General features: G+C 32.4%; 1 protein-coding gene and 1 long non-coding RNA gene across 2 annotated transcripts; one reads left to right on the top strand and one right to left on the bottom strand.

The window, feature by feature from the left end:
* Positions 1-1,077: 1,077 nt before the first annotated feature.
* LOC145069218 (uncharacterized) lies at positions 1,078-3,041 on the bottom strand. Its single transcript, XR_013689369.1, has 3 exons — positions 3,004-3,041; positions 2,105-2,877; positions 1,078-2,040 (listed from the first exon to the last, which is right to left on the bottom strand). It is a non-coding gene; the product is annotated as an uncharacterized LOC145069218 (long non-coding RNA).
* Positions 3,042-4,683: 1,642 nt separating this feature from the next.
* LOC145068017 (uncharacterized) lies at positions 4,684-7,510 on the top strand. The gene is made up of 4 exons (XM_079015021.1): positions 4,684-4,788; positions 5,702-6,853; positions 6,938-7,404; positions 7,492-7,510. Exons 1-4 carry the CDS (start codon positions 4,684-4,686, stop codon positions 7,508-7,510), a joined length of 1,743 nt encoding a protein of 580 aa, XP_078871147.1.
* The last annotated feature ends 13,295 nt before the right edge of the window (positions 7,511-20,805 follow it).

The raw sequence follows: 20,805 nt of genomic DNA, 5'->3' as shown, positions 1-20,805 counted from the left end.
TTTCTCTTAATGCTTATATTGATATCCCATCAACAAAGTGATCATTTAGCTTTTGGAAATACATTATTGCATGCTTTCATGCAATCCATGTTTCTATATGTGACAATTACAAAGTAGAAAAATGCATCTATCTATTGTTGATTTTAAGCACTCTAGTTCCCAAGTGTAGTTAGATTCTGTTTCTTTATGCATGTAGACAAATGCTATGCAAAAGATCAGATTAGTTGGATCTTTTTATTAGAATAACATAACTAAGTCCATGCCCCACTTTTTGCACCAACTTTATTAGTTGTTGACAAGAATTAAATACCTAAAAATATTTTTTTTTATTAGATACCAGTAAAATTATTGATTAATAACCATATTAATAAATCTAAAACTTTATGTCATGCTAGTTTCAAATTCTAATATGTCAATGATGAAGTAAGTATTTTCATTATTGTCGTCTTGAGATGCATTGTCTGTGTAAATATCATTAGTCTAATCAATACATACAAATATAAATATGTGATTTATAAAAAAATAAATATCTGAATAATAATAAACGAACATACCTCGTCATTTAACTCATCAAACGATGACAAATATTACGGCCAACTTATTTTTTTACTTATGGCTATCGTTTTTCAAAATATCGTAGAATGAAAATAAGGTGTGGGACACATTCATTTATAGTAAAACTTTAGGCATGAAAAAAATACTATATAAATTATAGGGAAAGTTAAAGTGTCATACATGCAAATATAATTATTTTTTTTATTTGATCGCATTGTTATTCATCTACATCATAAGATAAGGTATTTATTTAGATTGATGTTTTAACTGCCCCTTTATTTTTCCAATTCCACCCCCATGATGTGAATTTTTTGTCTTCTTTTGTTTTTTGTTTTTTTTTTTGTTTTTGTTTTTTTTCCCTATTTTGTTTTTTGTTGTTTTTAATTATTATTATTATTATTATTATTATTATTATTATTATTATAAATTTCGGTAATCGAATAAAATTTCGACAATATTTTAAAATTCGAATGACATTTTAAAACTCGGACGACATTATAAAATTTGAACGGCTATATAAAATGGAACAAAAGCAAAGTTTGTCTCTATTTATCACGGATATTAATTAGTTCAGTATTACAATTGCGGGGTGCATTATGCAGATTGAAAGCATTTAGTCGAGCACTATACAATGTTTCTCTTGCAGCTGAATGTTCTGATATGTATGTACGGAGAAGCCTCGACAAAAAATCAGGTATTGGGTATGCTCCATGTAAATCAACCATTACATAATGGTTAGGGTGAACATGGGGGATAATGACATACGTAGGATTTGGTATGTCTTGCGGGCCATACCAATGTGGGAACCATGTTTAAGAACCTTGCTTGCTTAGATAAATAATAATAACACCATATATGATAGAAATGAGTATAGCAGTGTCTGGCATAACCAACCAATAATCCAATACCGCAAAACCCGATCCATAGTAATTCAACGAGTGACTTATGCGGTTTACAAAATCAACATCACCATAAGTCATAGTGTACACTAGATAGTGTGATAATAATTCGTTGTGTAGACCGTACCTAATTTGAAGCCAATCATGTTCACAACGACCAAGAGCAACATCTATCGACCAAAATCAACAATTCCATCTCCTTCGACATTTGTAATGTTTCGGATGTATGGATGAAATTGATGTGGAATTTCATTCATAAGTGGGTTTGAAGTATAAAATGGTTGATCTTGGTTAAAGTATGAGTTGGACATTGAAGGTTCTCGAAACAAGTACGTGTTGAATGGTTGATCTTGGTTAAAGTATGAGTTAGAAATTGAAGGTTCTCAAAACGAATATGTGATATGCCTTTCCGGTTCTAGATTTAATTCAAGGTCACTTGTATCAATATTAATTATTCTATTACTTGAAAAACTACGTCTACGAGTATCGGTAGGGTTGGGCGTTGGTATGGATGGGGTGTCGTGGTCTACCTTTTTAGATTTTTTTTTGTTCAATCGTGGACATCCACGAGTATTTTTATGAACATCTGAATAAACAAGTAAATTGTTAGCAAATTATTATACAAATTAATATATTAAAGAAAATAGTACCTAGATCAACAACTGCAGTTGTTGATGGTGAAACTATGTCCCACAATTTTCTGGCATAACTACGTTTCTGTTCATTTGATTGTTTAGCGTAGCTTTCTTTTAACAATTCCACACCTCTTCGAAACCAAAATTAGCATCATCAGTAACGTTAACATTGGAAATGCACGCCATATCTCCAATGACGTTGGGTGAACAAAGAATAGATCTTCCAATGTATTGGTTGTATCATTTGCACGATGGTTAACTATATGTCCTTTTCAAGGCAAAAATCCAAAGACAACTTGTATTTGACTTCGGTCTCCAAGCTCATCCATTTGAATATTTTAACACGCATTATAAACTATTTTTATTGTAGAAACATTTTTGAAATTTTGTCTCTTCGGTGCTGATAGAATATCCCATAAGGGGACATTTTTTATCTTCATTTCTTCAAACATTTTTTATTCATTTGGGGTTAACCGCCTTGCATATGAGTGGCCCTCCGTATACATTGCACGTTCATGATTATGTTCATCGTTTTTAATCGTTAACCTCCAAACATCATCCGACTTAGAGTAACAAGCAAAAAATTTGATTAGACAGTTTTTTTCTAGACCTGTATTTTTGGTGGACGTCTCCGGGCCTCTTTGTAAACCACCCCGATCACACATAAAAATAATTTGTGAAACATATCCACTTCCTTTTGTCTTTGTTGTTTTAATAACAACCACATATCCAAGAGACTGTGTTGTTTCTTGGACCCACTCTGTTAAATTTTCACGATTGGTAAACACCTAACAAATATAAATATATACTTTGTCGGTTTAAAAAAATTCCACTACAAATATAACAAATAACAACTTGTTAATAAACTAAAATTATCCATCAAAAATACATACCATGTTAGTTTGAAAACTTACCATAAGAATTACGACCGACAATTTTGTGAATGTTGTTATGAATGGAACAAATATTGAATTGAATTGAATCGAATGAATCGATTATATAACGTATAAACTTAAAGTTATGTCAAATCACTTTCTTTATTATTAAAGATAAATATAAAGATTATTCCAATCAAATCGAAAACTTTGGCTTTAAATCATTTATTTATGACACTTACTTTGGCTTTTTTTCACTTTTATGTTACGTAGAGAATATTAATGGATGAGTAATGAGTTTTAATTTTAATAATAATAATAATAATAATAATAATAATAATAATAATAATAATAATAATACTTTTTTAAATAATAAAAATAAAATAATAAATAAAAAAAAACAACAAAAAGGGAAAAAGGGAAAATACAAAAAAATGATGTCAAATCAAAAAAATAAATGATTGATTAGATTGAGTTTAGGGGGTAAAAAATAAAAAGACAGGCACTTATACAACCCGCGAAATTGTTTGGTAAGTTAAAGGAACATACATGAAAATATATACTTATATTATTTTGATTTGTAGTGGTGGTATTCATTTACAGATATGGTATTTATTATAAATTTAGGGGAAAGTTAAAGAACCATAAATATAAATATAGTTATATTATTTTGATTGGATCGTAGTGGTATTCATTTACATTGCAATGAGCTAAAGATAGGGTATTTATTATAAAGACAAAATCGTAAGAATGGTCCCTATGGTTAGACCGAAATTGATAGTTTGGGCCAAAAAGGTTTGGACTAGCACTCATGGTTCAAAGGTTTTCATTTTGTTGCCACTTTGGTTCAATTTACTTTAATTTTTTTGTAATGACAATTTTACCCTTGGTTTTTTTTTAGTTTTTTTTATTTATTTAAATACTTTTATATTTAAAAGAAAATACATCTCTCTCTCTCTCTCTCTCTCTCTCTCTCTCTCTCTCTCTTTCTCTCTCTCCACCGTATACCCCAATATCCCATATCGTTTTTCTTTTTACCAAGAAGAAATCCATCTTCTTCATCTCTTAATCAAAATTCCCTCTTAATGAAAATGCCACATACACTCACGCACACGGCACACCTAATCAAAATTCCACAGTGCTCAAGAACAAACACACACACACACACACACTCATAAATCTAAATCTTTTTCTAGAACTCAAAAGAAAAACCATAAAATCCAATTTTTAATTGATGTATGTATGAGTGTATGTGTAGGTTTTGTTTCGGAAATTGATGTTTGTATGTTCATCCCCAAAAATCGTTTTGGATGTGTATGTTTTCGTTTCTGAAATCGATATGTGTATGTATGTACGAATCTGAAATAGTTTCTGAAGGTATATGTATGTGTGTGTGTGTGTGAATCAGAAATCACTCATTTGTCCTCTTGTCACTGACCCACTCTCGTCCTTCGGTAAAATTCAATTCGTAGTGTTCTTTTCCAAAATCGGATCTCAAGATTTAAAGAGAATGAGGAGAGGGAGTATTTACATGAATAAGAAAGAGGAAAGCAAGGTGGGTGGCTGTTGGTATCGGAGCTCCAATCCCAAACACAAAACCTTTCTTTTCTACACGAGAAAGTTCGATCTTTATGAACCTAGATCTAGATTTTTGATTATATCATCGCTCTAGATTTGATCACTCCCCTCCTGATATGTCGAAGTTTGTCTCTAACGAAGATGCTGGCAGTTTTTGGGGATAATGGAGTATCAGATGGCATGAAGGTGGGTGAGACAGGGAAGATAGATGGTGGAAAAGAATGTGAGAATGGCCAAATGGGTCTCGTGATTTTAGAGAGAGAAACAGAGAGAGAGAGAGAGAGAGAGAGAGAGAGAGAGAGAGAGAGATTCGTAGGGGGAGGGGTACTTTCTTTTTTTATTTCTATAATAAAAAACTGAAAAAAGAAAAAGCAAAGGGTAAAATTACCATTTTATAAAAAAAAGGTTTTTGTCATAAAAGCCCCCAAATTTACATAAAAAAACCGGTTATGCCCAAAATCGATTTTTTTTGCCACAGATGCCTAACATTTGCCCCTCATGTTTCATTTCAATGTTTTTTACCGGTTGTAGTGACATAAGAACATGGTTTGGCATGCGGAATTAAAGTTTGCACAATTGAACATGGTGATTTGGGTGTTTAAGAGATGTATTGATTGTATATGGTGTTACACAAAAAGGATCTAGATCTAGACTACATAAATAACACACACTTACACACTCACTTTTACATCTCTCAAGCACACCTCTACAAGTGGTATGAACCCACTATTTATAGAGGTCTTTACATGTCTCTCTCTCACTCTCTATCTCTCATGTGTCAGAAGGCTAATACTCCACAGGCAAGTGGGTTTTACAAAAGTCAAACATTACAAAGTCATTCATGGAAAACTTTGTACCCTAACACCGGTTCCCCTTAACCAACCGGTTACATACCCATTTGCAACCGGTAACATCGTTAAGCCCATCTCCTCCGTTAACACTCTGTCAATATTGAGACACCTACCACCCTCCCATGCTAGTACTTCTTCATACATAGGTAATAGGAACTCAAACGTTAAACTCGATTTTGGTGAAGCATTCTCATTGTCTGAAGCTAGGGTTTTTCAAGAGGTAAGAAATTACGGTCTGATCATGGTTTTTACGAGAAATCATCTCTATTAATTGCTTACTTTTCATGATAATGGTTGCGATCATGCAGGGGTTAGAAATGGGTTCTTCAGACAATGGTTACGACGACCCATTTGGTGGAATTTACGAGCCATTTTCTGGGTTAAATGAGATGGATTTTGAGCTGCATGGGATTTACATGGATCATGAACCACGACAGGAGTTTGTATCAAGGTTTGATAAATGTAAGGATCATTTTCTTAACATTCTACTTTGTGATGCGAACCTTAGAAATGCAAGTATGACTGATGAGATGAAAGATCGAGTGGACCATGGTAATGATTTGCAAAATGATGAGGAGGCAGAGGAAGAAGTGACTAACAAATACAGAATACACGATCCAAATATTAGGTGGGATAAGATGGAACCTAAGTTAGGGGACGTGTTCGAATCACCTGCACAACTGAAATTATGTGTGACAAACTATGCAGTAAATGGAGGGTACCAAATATACTTTCAGAAGAGTGACAATAGAAGAATTGTTACAAGATATGGTAAGAGACATGAAGATAATAAATTCCCTTTTAGACTTTATGCAGTATGGATGTACAATGACAGAACCTTTCAGGTTAAAGCAATGAATTCTGAGCATCTTTGTTCTAGAGTGTTTAAATTTGGGTCTATTGTTACCCCGGAATGGATTGGAAGACACTATGTAACTGAGATAGCAAATAAGCCCAAAGTTAAACTTGGGGAGATGATCAGTGACATCAAACAAAGATATAGATGTGTGGTATCTATAGGACAGGTTAGAAGGGCAAAACAGTGGGCAAAAGAACTGATTGAGGGTAAATTAAATGAACACTATGCAAGAATTTGGGATTATGCCCAAGAGTTATTGAGATCAAACCCTGGGTCTACATGCAAAGTTGGTGTTACTAACAATACAGACGATAAGAATTATTTTAAAAGGTTTTACATATGTTTCAAATCTTTAAGTGTTTGCTGGAAAATAGGGTGTAGGAAGGTAATAGGGTTGGATGGATGCTTCCTAAAGGGTCAGGTAAAAGGTGAATTACTCACAGCCATAGGTAGAGATGCTAATAACCATGTGTTCCCAATAGCTTGGGCTGTTGTTGATGTGGAAAACAAGGATAATTGGACCTGGTTTCTGGAGCTTCTGAAGGATGATCTTGACCTTGGTATTGGTGTAGATTTGGTTGTTATTTCTGATCAACATAAAGTAAGTTCCCTTATAATTATAGTATATTTCAATTTGATTATTTCAATATGGTTATAAATACTAAGATAATATGTCTGTTCACAGGGTTTGCTTGAATCTGTTAAGGTTATTTTGCCACATGTGGAGCACAAGCAATGTGCTAGACACATTTATGCAAATTTTAATAAAGCTTTCTCTGGATTGGAGTTGAAGAAGCTTTTCTGGGCTTGTGCAATGAGTTGTGTTGAAGGTGACTTCTTGAGAAACATGGAAAAAATAAAGACCATAAGCCCTATTGCATATGACTATCTAATGTCAAAAGAACCCAAAGCATGGTGCAGAGCTTACATGAGTGTAGGGTTTGCTTGTGAGGCAGTGGAGAATGGTATTTCAGAGTGTTTCAACTCCATAATTGTAGAAGCTAGGAAAAAACCTTTGATTACAATGCTTGAAGAGATAAGGATATACATAATGTACAGGTTTTCCTTTATGAATGATGAATGCAGTAAATGGAAAGGTAATATATGTCCAGAGGTGATTAAGAAGATGAATCTTTGTGGAAAGAACTTTAGGTAAGACACAAAATAATTGTTTCTTTTTCTAATTGTCATTATAGTTGATATATAATGACTAATACATACTCTTTTGTCTTCATGCAGGCTTTGGTTAGTTGTATAGCTTAGGAAATGTATTTGAAGTGAGAAGAGCATGTGCTAGTTACAAGGTAGATTTGGATGGTAGGGTTTGTTCTTGCAGATTATGGGATTTGTCTAGAATCCCTTGTATCCATGCCATAGCAGCCATTAATTATATCCATCAAACTCCAGATGGATATATTAGTGACTACTTTTCAGTGAATAAATTCAAGGAATGCTACTCAACAAACGTCAGTCCTGTGAATGGGAGTAATATGTGGCCTCTAACTGGATACAACAAGCCTTTGCCACATGTTGGTAGGAAAATGCTTGGTCGGCCCAGAACCAAAAAAAAGGAGGCATGCAAGTGAGAAAGAGACTAAGTTTAGTTCCACTTTAAGGGTGAAACCCCCAAGGACAGTGAGATGTGCTAATTGTCTTGAGTATGGGCATAATAAAAAAGGTTGCAAGAATGAAAAAAAGGTACCAGTTCCTATGCCACCAAAGAAGATTGGGAGGCCTAGGAAATGTGATGTAGCTGGATCCAATCCACATGTTTCTGTACCCACTCAATCAAGTCAACAAGCAAGTCAACAGGGCAGTCAACCACTTGTGACATCAACTGTAACCACTCAACCTAGTCAACAAGCAAGTCAACAGGGCAGTCTGCATGCTTCAAGTTCTAACACTGGCAAGAAAATGAGGAAATTAGGTTTAAGAGGCCCAAGTTTCAGATTTGGTGACATTTCAAGTGAAGTAACTCTCCTAGATGTTAGACGGAAGAAATTGGATGTAAGAAGGCCAAATAGGAAGTCAACAACCAAATTTCAGGATGAAGTCAACAATCAGGTTCCAAATGAGGTTGCTCAAGCTGCTGCTCTTAATGATGTTCCTTTGGTGAATGAGATGATAGAAGAGGAAGAAACTGAGGTGTCAGTGAAGGTGCTAGAGCCAATTTTTAAAGAAGTTCATTTGGTCAATAACCAAGTTCCAGTTGTTAATGATATTCCAAATAATGTTGCTCAACTTCCTGCTGTTAATGATGTTCCTTTGGTGAATGAGGTGATACGAGAGGAAGATGACATTATGGTGATAGAAGAAGAAGTAGTTGATGTTCCAGTAAAGGTTGCCCAAGATCTAAAACAAAGTCTTGATGAAGTTGGAGATACAATTGATCAAATTCTTGGTTCTGGAAATGCATCAGATGCATCTGATGTTCCATTGGTGAACGAAGGTGGTGTAGAACCTGAATTCACTGAAGGACATGCATCAGATGTTCTCCCAGATAAAATGAAGATAACTGTTGAAGACATAGCAAATTTACTTGAAGCAGGATATTCCATGGCTGAAATTGAAAGCATGGGGTGGTTAGAAATTGAACTTGATGACACTCCACCAGTTGAGATGGTAATTTATTAAGCTTGTAACTTTAAATATATGTTATTTATTAACCTTGTTATTTCTTGCATCAGGACTTAAATGAGGATGAGCCTGATGTTGATGAAGGTGAAGTTGACTTTGTAAATGATGTTCTAAATGATGGTGGTGTGATTGAAGGTGAAGGCGAAGGTGTTGAAAATCAAGATGATGGTGATGTGATTGAAGGTGAAGGTGTTAATCATGGGAATGAGGCTGCTGGTGATGTTCTAAATAATGAGGTTGCTGATGATGGGAATGTGGCTGATGATGAAGGTCATTTGATAGTGCCTAAGACAAGGAAAAGAAAGCCATCAGAGAGGATCACTAAACTGAAGCTTAAAAAGGCAGTTTTTGATAAAGATGGGGGTGGTTCCACATGATCAAATCCAGTGAATCTGGAGTAGTTAGTTATGTATATGGGGGATTTAGGTGGGAATGGTATACTTGGGCATTTGCACAGGAAGCCCTTTTTGGTACATTTTGTACATGTTAGTTTATACACCTACTAAGTGCACCTTTCATCCAGTTGTTTTCATGTACCTTTTGGGATGCCTTTTTGGAATATATTTTTGGCAATTTGGTACAAATGGATGGATGGTACATGTTAGTTGATCTTTTGTAATCTTTTGTATTGGTACATGAATATGATGTAATGAATCCCCTCATTATGGTTATAATATGTTTGTTATGTTTGTTATTTTATATTATGTTTTTTTGATCCATACCATTGGCATATAGCAATTTAATGCATATTATGAACCATTCACAGATAATTTAATCCATAACATCCCCTCATACCATTGTACTTTACCATTTAGCAATTTAATGCATATTATGAACCATATGTTTGTTATGTTTACCATTTACATTTCACAGATAATTTGTATTTTACCATTTCACAACATTGTACCATTTCATTGTACTTTACCATTTCACAACATTGTACCATTTCATAATTGTAGTTTACCATTTTCATTTCACAAATAATTTGTATAATCCATACCATTGGCATATATATTATGTATCATTTGTAACTACAGTTAGCCAATTTTAGCATTGTACTTTACCATTTACCAATTTAATGTATATTATGAACAATAATTTGTAAGACCATTTACCATTTAGCAATTTAATCTTCATCCAAAACAACAGTTACTAGCCAACTTCAGCATTGTACTTCCATTTGCAACTAAAATCAATCCAAATATTCTACCAAAAGCCAAGTCAACCCAAACATTCTACCAAAAGCCAATCCAAAATGATTTACATCTTCAAAACAACTATTGTCACCATTACAAAAATAAGAACCAAATGACCTACAATTATTTCTACCAAAGTCTTCAACTGTTCATGCCCTTGCCCCTGCCCCTACTTCTGCTTTGTGTGAGTTGGGTCGATAATGTGGCTATCTTCTTCATTGTACCATTTGAAAAAACCACAGTCCTCTTCTTCCACCTAGAAAAAACAATAATTTGTATGAATTACATACAAATTAGGGCAAATTGTTTCAAGGTTTCTCAAGGTTTCTTCATTGTACCATTTCAAGGTTTCTCAAGAAATTTACAAATTAGGGCAAATTATTTACCTAGTAATTAGGGCACCCGTAAAACTTCTTTCCATAGTTCTCAAGTGTTCGAGCAACAGATACCTTGCACACATCTCCACAGCCACATCTAACTATTCTTTTCTTTCTTAATGTTGGACCACCTTGGAAGTTTGATTTGGCAGACGAAGTCGACATTTTACAGATACTTAGGGTAGAAGACGGGGGGGGGGGGGGGGGGGGGGGGAGAGAGACTAGAAGACAGGGGAGGGAAAGACTTTGGATCGATGTTAACGAAAGACGATTATGTTTGGGGGTTAAATAGGTGGATGCAACCGGTTGGTTAAGGGGAACCGGTAAAAAACATTGAAATGAAACATGAGGGGCAAATGTTAGGCATCTGTGGCAAAAAAAATCGATTTTGGGCATAACCGGTTTTTTTATGTAAATTTGGGGGCTTTTATGACAAAAACCCTATAAAAAAATCAAGACAAATGGACCAAACTCGCAACAAAATGAAAACCTGTGGACCATAAGTGCTAGCCCAAACTTTTTTGGTCCAAAGTGGCAATTTCCACATAACCACAGGGACCATTCTTGCAATTTTTCTATTATAAATATAGGGTAAATTAATTGCATTATTTTGATTTGATCGTAGTGGTATTTATTTATACGGTACTGAAATAAAGACAAGGTATTAATTGTAAATGTAGGGTAACTTAAAGTACTAAAAATATAAATATAGTTATATTATTTTGATTTGATCGTAAATATGATCTTATTTTAATTTAATCAGAAAACGCTTATATGTAATATAAGGTTATAACCCGTAGGAACCACAGTTACCAAATTAATTAATTTTTTATAGAAAAAATCAAAATAAAGAATTAATATTTTAAATAAGTTATTGATATTACCAAACACAACACAAATAAAAATCGCAGTTTTCATTTACCTTAGTTTTGTCATACACATTGATATTATTATTTTAATAGAAATAGGTTAATATTAAAAAAAATATGAATTATTACAAATATATAAATTAATTTTATTAATTATCAGAGACATCAACTATACGAATATTACAATTATTACGCGGAGCATTCGGTGAAATATATGAATTCCATCGAGCATTATGCATTATTTCCCACCCATTAGAACGTTTTGATATGTTGCAACTCCAAAGTTGCAAAACTCTCGGCATTGGATGCAATTCTTGTAAATCAACTTTCGCATAATGGTCATTGTCAACGTAGTGATAACAATAGATCTATGATGTGAGATGTATTGCAGAACATACCAGTAATACTAATGTCAAATAAATAAAATATTAAAAATATAATTTACCTAATCATATTTAATGAATGAAAGATTATGGTTTTTAGGCAATCATCAACTCCTTTATAACTATTTTAATTTCTTTTTAAATAATTAATTTTAATTTTAATGTTTATAATTCTAGCAACATGTATAACAATGAAAACAACACACAAAAAAGAAATGAGCACATCTAGTTATGAAGTTATGATGTTGAATTGTTTTGCATCACAAGAATAACAATTATGAATCATTTTGTAGGATCCAACAACAAAAATTTCAAAAACTTGTGAATAAAATTTATGATGAAAATGATTATTTAGGTCTAATGAATTTTTGAGTTCAAAAGATCCTGTATATCTTATTTTCAATTTATATCCTTTTGTATTTTATAAAATTACTTTTAATCCTTCTCTTTTATATATATATATATATATATATATATATATATATATATATATATATATATATATATATATATATTGAGACCAAAAGATTTTTTAGAACTTGCAAACTCATAATAAACTCATCATTTTTCAACACCAAAAACATCAGTCATCTCCAAATGGTGCATCTAAGTCATATCTAGGCTCAAAAAAAATTAATGATTTTTTTTTTTTGGTTTTTTAGTATAACTGTTGATGAGCTCAATCAGCAATCATATGAACTATTGATGAGCATAGTCAACAGTTATATGGATTGTTGAAGAGCACATTCACAGCTGATTGTATACATCCGCAGTCCATAAAATTGTTGATAGTCCCGAAAAAACATTTCGATGATTTATTTTTATGATGATTTTGTTCATATTCACTAAAATTGTCATAAAAGTGATTTTTTTTTCTTGATTTACCTAAAAATGAATCATAAAGGTGTTTTTTTCGGAATTTTTTTCTTGTGAATCATCTTACTTTTGAATTACCTAATGATTCATTCCATTTTTTGCTAAGAAAATATGCATATAAAAAATTTCTTACCTTCCTACCGAAATTTTCCTTCTTATTTGATCTTGACTATATATATATATATATATATATATATATATATATATATATATATATATATATTAAATTGAGGTAATAAGGATTTAAAGTAGGCTTGTAAAATACAAAAGGATATAAATTGAAAATAAAACTTTAACTAGAACGGGGTAAAGATGTAAAAATTGTTTAATGTTTGATATATTGATTGTGAGTGGGGATGCGTAAAAGAATCTTCATATCTTCATATGTTCGTTCAGTAAATAGTAATACGTGAGTGATATGTAATTCTAAGTCCCATCAATTGGGGTTATTTTACCAAGTCAAAAAGTGGTTTTGAACTTAAAGTGGTTTTTGACTTCTAAATCCACTGGGAATAACATGTAAAAATTATTATGTACAGGATAGACACTATAAGGCTTAGCAATCCATCTAAACTCTAAAAATGTAAAAGTAACCCAACTAGTAATATTTTTCTATTGTTATGATAAATTTATTAAAGTAACCCAATTAGTAATATTTTTCTATTGCTATTATAAATTTATAACCTTATATAATAGAGTCCATGTTAGAATTCACTCTTAGGTCCTGTTTTTTTTTTCTAAATATTGGTTTTAATAAATTATATTAGTAAATTATAAGATAACAACACACCTGAGATATTGATAGGAAAAACACTATGAGGACAATTTTTTCATGAAGACATCCTGAATTTTTAAAATTCAACCCTACTATTAGTAACTTCAATAATATATTTTCAAACAATTTAATAGATGAAATGTTCTATTTTTGTCACAAACAGAATAAAAACAAATTGTGCTTTGTATGCATTGAGGTCTGGAAAATGCAAATGGGACAAAAATTGCGACTTTTTGTGTCACTCACGGTATTGTTAAAATAATAGCCCTAAAATAGCGACTCATCCTGTGTCTAGAAAACTCAATCAAATTAGGTTGTGTTTTTTTTGGATTTACTCAGCTTCATCTTCAATAAAAATTGTGGCATTATTTAACATATTTTTGTGAAACAAAAAATAGGTTACAATTGACACTAAGTGCATCATATAAGAAATCTGAGGATGTTTTGTAGCAATAATCAGTTGAAATGCACCATAAGTAACAAAATTTGCAGTATTTACCTCTACCACGCTTATTAGAAATATTATCCATTTGAGCACAAGATCTAAAAGATATGTTAAATAAATACATTTATCCGTCAGAATGTTTTCGACTTGTAAGAGATTAAAATTGTATGCTTCCTCAGTTTCATATTCAACTAATTTTTTCCAGCCTTTATAAAAGGAGGTCTAACTTTGACGATGCACTAAAAACGTTTTGTATTTCTGTTAATGTTTATATTGATATCCAATCTACAAATTGATCATTTATCTTTCGGAAATACATTATTGCATGCTTTCATGCAAGCCATGTTTCTATATGTGACAATTAGAAAGTAGAAATATGCATCTATCTATTGTTGATTTTAAGCACTCTAGTTCCTAAGTGTAGTTGGATTATGTTTCTTTATGCATGTAGACAAATGCTACGCAAAAGGTCTTATTAGTTGGATCTTTTTATTATAATAACGTAAGTAAGTCCATACCCCACTTTTTGCACCCAATCTATTAGTTGTTAACGAGAATTAAATAACTAAAAATATTTTTTTTATTAGATACCACTAAAATTATTGATTAATAACCATATTAATAAATCTAAAATTCTATGTCATGCTAGTTTCAAATTCTAATGTGTCAACGATGAAGTAAGTATTTTCATTATTGTCATCTTGAAATGCATTGTTTGTGTAAATATCATTAGCCTAATCAATACATACAAATATAAATATGTGATTTATAAAAACATAAATATCTTAATAATAATAAACGAACATACATCGTCATTTAGCTCATCAAATGATGGCAAATATTACGACCAACTCATTTTTTTACTTAGCCTATCGTTTTTCAAATTATCGTAGAATGAAAATAAAGTTTGGGACACATTCATTTATAGTAAAACTTTAGGCATGAAAAAATCCTATATAAATTATAGGGAAACTTAAAGTGTCATACATGTAAATATACTTATTTTATTTTGATTTGATCGTAGTGTTATTCAATTACAGCACACTGAAATAAAGAGAGGGTATTTATTTAGGATAATGCTATAACTACACCCAACACCCCCCCCCCCCCTCCCCTTATTTTTCCAATTCCACCCCCATGATGTGATTTTTTGCCTTTTTTTTTGGTTTTTTTGTTTTTTCCCTATTTTGTTTTTTGTTGTTTTTAATTATTTTTATTTATGTATTTATTTTTATTATTATTATTATTATTATAAATTTTGGTAATTGAATAAAATTCCGACAATATTTTAAAATTCGAATGACATTTTAAAATTCGGATGACATTTTAAAATTCGGACGACATTATAAAATTTGAACGACTATATAAAATGGAACAAAAACAAAGTTTGTCTTTATTTATCACGGATATTTATTAGTCTGGTATTACATTTGTGCGATGCATTATGCGGATTGAAAGCATTTAGTCGAGCACTATACAATGTTTCACATGCAGCCGAATGTTCTGATCTGTATGTACGGAGAAGCCTAGACAAAAAATCAGGCATTGGATATGCTCCATGTAAATCAACCATTGTATAATGGTTAGGGCGAACGTGGGCGAGAACGACATATGCAGGATTTGGTATGTCTTGTGGGCCATATCGATGTGAGAACCATGTTGAAGAACCTTGCTTGCTTAGATAAATAACGATAACACCATATCTGTTAGCAATGAGTATAGTAGTGTCTGGTATAACCAACCAATACTCCAATACCGTAAAACCCGACCTAGAGTAATTCAATGGGTGACATATGCGATTTACAAAATCAACATCACCATAAATCATAGCGTACTCTTGAATAGTGTGATAATAAGTCGTATAGATTGTACCAAATTTGAAGCCAATCATGTTCACTACGACCAAGAGCAACTGTTATAGACCGAAATCCACAATTTCCATCTCCTTTGACATCTGTAATGTTTCGGACGTATGGATGAAATTGATGTGGAATTTCATTCATACGTGGGTTTGAAGTATGAAATGGTTGATCTTGGTTAAACTATGAGTTAGACATTGAAGGTTCTCGAAACGAGTACGTTCTAAATGGTTGATCTTGGTTAAAGTATGAGGTAGACATTGAAGGTTCTTAAAATGAATACGTGTTACGCCTCTTTGGTTCTTGATTTAAGTCAAGGTCACTAGTATCCATATTATTTGTTCTATTCATAGAAAAACTATGTCTACGAGTATTGGTAAGGGTGGCTTGTGGTCAACCTTTTTGGATTTTTGTTTGCTCAGTCGTGGACGTCCACGAGAATTTTTATGAACATCTGAATAAACAAGTAAATTATTAGCACATTAATATATAAACTAATATATTATAGAGAATAGTACATGGATTAACACTTGTAGTTGTTGATGGTGAAAACAAGTCTCACATATTTTTGCATAACTACGTTTCTGTTCATTTGACTGCTCAGTGTAGCTTTCTTTTAACAATTCCACACCCTCTTCGAAACCAAAATTAGCATCATTGGTAACGTTGACATTAATTAAATCAAGCTTACGCCAAAAGTAGCATCATCGGTAACGTTGACATTGGAAATGCACGTCATATCTCCAATGATGTTGGGTGAACTAAGGATAGATCTTCCAAGGCATTGGTTGTATCATTTGCACAATGGTTAAATAAATATCCTTTTGAATGAAAAAATCCGAAGACAACTTGCATTTGACTTCGGTCTCCAATTTGTTCCATTCGAAATTTGTAACACTCATTATAAATTGTTTTGTTGTAGACACATTTTGGAATTTTGTTTCTTCAGTGCCGACAGAATATCCTGTGAAGGGACATTTTTTATCTTCATTTCTTCAACCATTTTTGATTCATTTGGGGTTAACCGCCTTGCATATCGGTGGCCCTCCATATACATTGCAGGTTCATGATTATGTTCATCGTTTTAAACATTAAACCTCCATCATCCGGCTTATAGTAACGAGCAAAAATTTCAAATGGACAATTTGTTTTTCTGGCCCTGTATTTTTGGTGGACGTCTCCGGACCTCTAGGTACACCACCCCAATCACACATAAATTTTGAAACATATCCACTTCCTTTTGTCTCTGTTCTTTTAATAACAACCACATATCCAAGAGATTGTGTCGTTTCTTGCACCCACTCTGTTAAATTTTCACGATTGCTAAACATCTAACAAATATAAATATATACTAGGTTACTTAAAACAAATTCACTATAAATACATCAGATAACAACTTATGAATAAACTAAAATTATCCATCAAAAATACATACAAGGTTAGTTTGAAAACTTGTCATCAGAATGACGATCGACAATTTTTTGAATATTGTTATGAATGGAACAAATATTGAATTGAATTGAATCGAATTGAATGAATCGTTTATATAATGTATAAAGTTAAAGTTATGTCAAATCAGTTTCTTTATAATTAAAGAAAAAGATAGAGATTATTACAATCAAATCAAAACTTTTGGCTTTAAATCCTTTATTTACGGCACTTACTTTGGCTTTTATTTCACTTTTGCGTTATGTAGAGAATAATAATGGATGAGTAACGAGTTTTAATTTTTTATTATAATAATAATAATAATAATAAGTTTTAATTTTTTAAATAATAAGAAAAATATAATAAATAAAAGAAAAAGAAAAACTGATGGGTTTTGAGCGTATCCACATTCCTATGTGATCATGCAACCGTAATTGCTTTGGATCTAAGTTTTTCTCTATTGAACAGACAAATTGAATACCAAGCAATAATCTTATAGACTAGCATACAATTTTCGAAATCATGTATAAAACTAGGGTTAGAAGATTACCTCACTTGTTATGTAGCAATAACAAGAACCTCCTTGACTCTTGAAAGCATAGTACCCCAAGTGTTGTACCTCTAATGGAGTCACAAACACCCAATGCAAAGAATGATGATGGAGAGATGAGGAAATCGGCTAGGGTTCTCTTAGAATAGCATAGGGCCGAAATTCCTTTTAGGTTAAGATGGTTTATATAGCTGTGGCTGCTAGGGTTTTCAGGTGGAAACCCTAATTTTCTTGCTTAGGCCTTCAGCAATCCATGGACCTCCACATTAGAAGCCTTGGACGAATTATATAGGGCCTCCTATAGATTTCATCCAGTCCTCCCATAGGAGTCCATCAGCCCCACTTTGCAACTATCAATGATTTGCAAAACTGCCCCTCCATTATTAATTAGATCCTTTAATCCCAAAATTAATATCAAATCAATTTCTGATTAATTACTAATTAATAATATGATTAGCAAATAATATATTAATAAAATCATTCTGAGTACCAATTTATTATTCATATAATAAATCCTACTCTCTCTCTCTCTCTCCACTAGTCATCATGTCAAGTTGAATGAGAGAAGGCAACCCAAAATGACCATGCTACAAATCAAATCAAGTACATACCAAATATAGTTATGGGCTTAGACACCTAATCCAATAGTCTCCTACTTGGATAAGTCTAATAATTATTATTGTAAGTATGACTTCAGAATTTGACTAGCAATCATAGCCTTCAAAAACCATTGTCGGACTCTAATCTTATCAGTAACGCGTCCTTTAGATAAGGGATCAAATATTCCTCCGTTCTACAAGATATCATATGGACATGAGACATGGATTAAAATCATTCTTTGTGTCCAAGGTTTGTTTCCCGATTTCCGATTTATGATGACTAACTCAGACTACAATTAAACACATCAACTTAGTCTAGGCTTGGCCAAGCGCTTCAGATGTCATCACTAAATCATCGTAGGGCCCACAGATATTGTTTTTATCCTATTTAGGGTAAAAGGGACGGATAAACTTCGACTCATATGCTTGTATAATTTACTCATCAAATCACACACAACAATACGTTTATAGCATCATGTTATTGATATGTTTACGTATTATCAATGCACAACCGACTCGTAAACAACAGCTCATACGTCTCCATTTCAAGAATATAAGTTATTATCGTCTCAAAAATTACTCGTGATAAAATCCATGAAGTAGTGAGAAACCTATTGCCACTTAGATTTAAGGTGTATGTGTTCCTATCCATGTGAATTTGTCATTTCCAACCACTATCATAAGACAAGGTTTATGACAAATCGAAACTCATATGGATTGAACATGTTTATTCTTAATTTCTTGACATCCGGTAGCACAAGATCCTACCAGTGCTTCCAAGTTATTGAGCATCTCACCCACACTGATCAATGTACTTTCCTGATCAAGGTATTTTGCCTTTATGCAATCAAATGAGAAGTCATAGAACTCACATGCATAGTCAATATAACTAGAATAGGCACAGAAACAAAAATATCTTAACACGATAGGTTATCAACCTCAAGTCGTGTGCTAGCGATAACTAAAAGGTTTATTCTTGATTAGTTCTTGAAACTATTCAAGACAATTAAGACTCCCACTAACATCTTGACATATAAGATTCTCTGTCAAGGACCATTCCTTAACAAACAAATATTCAAGAGTTAGTGTGGGTTCTTATCAAGAAACACCTCATATAATTGGTCTTAGTTGATCTTTATTTTAACCAAAACATCACAACTACCAATATTAAATGTGCAAGAGTAAGAAACATTTCTACTCCACATTTCATGAGGCGTTATAAACCTATTTAGTATACGTCACTCAAGGTACAACATGGAGTAACTAGAGTATAACTCTAAAACTTGATTTTGGAACAAAGTACGATTTATCCTTTTGATTTAACCATTCCAACAATTCCCGATACCTCTTCTTAGTCATGTAAATGTACTAATGTATCCTTAGAGGATTAATTGAGACATGGTTCCATAATCATTAGGATGATCATAAAACACGATACTCTCTTTTCTTTTCAGATTGGAGAAACTTTTATCTTTCTGCCCAATTTGATTCTTTTTATTCGTTCTGCTATACATTGAAACTTTTCAATGTATCAGAATTACACTTAAATTTGTAAACATAACCATATTTACTGAACCATCAGTAAATCATGATGAATAGGCTTATCGTACTTTGTGGTGGATATGACTAGTGCACATCAATGTGTACTAGATCTTTTAGTTTTTCACTTCACTCATGTACATATGTGAACAAGGAATCAGCCCCAATTTCCCAAGGATCAAGATTCTCATACATCACACAATTCAAATTGTATGATTCCAAGTTTCTGTCCAATTTAAACTTGGGTGATAAGAATCCTTCCTCACTTGGTAAATTACGACACTACCACAAACGATGTAACCAAGAATCAAATCCATTTTCAACATGACTAATAACAGAAGTAACCCAACTAGTAATATTTATCTATTGTTATAATAAATTTATAAAAGTAACCCAACTAGTAATATTTTTCTATTGTTATAATAATTCTATAAGCTTACTTAATAGAGTCCATGTTAGAACTCACTCTTAGGCCCTGTTTTTTTTTTAAATACTGGTTTCAATAAATGATCTTAGTAAATATTATCGGATAAGATACCAACACACCTGAGATATTGATAGGAAAAACAGAATGAGAACAATTTGTTCTTGACTTTTTATGAAATCTATAATTTTTCAAATGATGTTTTGTTCCTATTATTTAAGACTGTTAAAAAAATGCATCTTATACCTGTTTCTATGCATGTCCAAAATATTCATCACAATATACAAATCTTGATTTCTCTTTACCACCACTACCATTATTTTCTCTTTATAATTACACACATCCCACATTCCATCACATTCATGTAATATTTACACCAAACCCCAAAACCTCTAACAAATGACATAAACTACCTTTAAATTCCTAGATCAAAAGACGGACAATCCAAAAAATCCATGTTTTGATCGTTCGGTTTATCATTCACCTTCCCCGATGCCTCCAATCACGATCATAATTGTCTGGTAGCTTCTTCCTCCAACGTATCAAAATCAATACCTCGATAGCACTCATCACTATCAAAATCATCCATGGCTTCT

This window comes from Lactuca serriola, chromosome 8 (assembly GCF_051521515.1).
Source record: "Lactuca serriola cultivar US96UC23 chromosome 8, Lser_US96UC23_V15, whole genome shotgun sequence".
Taxonomy (NCBI): Eukaryota; Viridiplantae; Streptophyta; class Magnoliopsida; order Asterales; family Asteraceae; genus Lactuca; species Lactuca serriola.
This window is presented reverse-complemented; position numbering and strand designations above follow the sequence as displayed.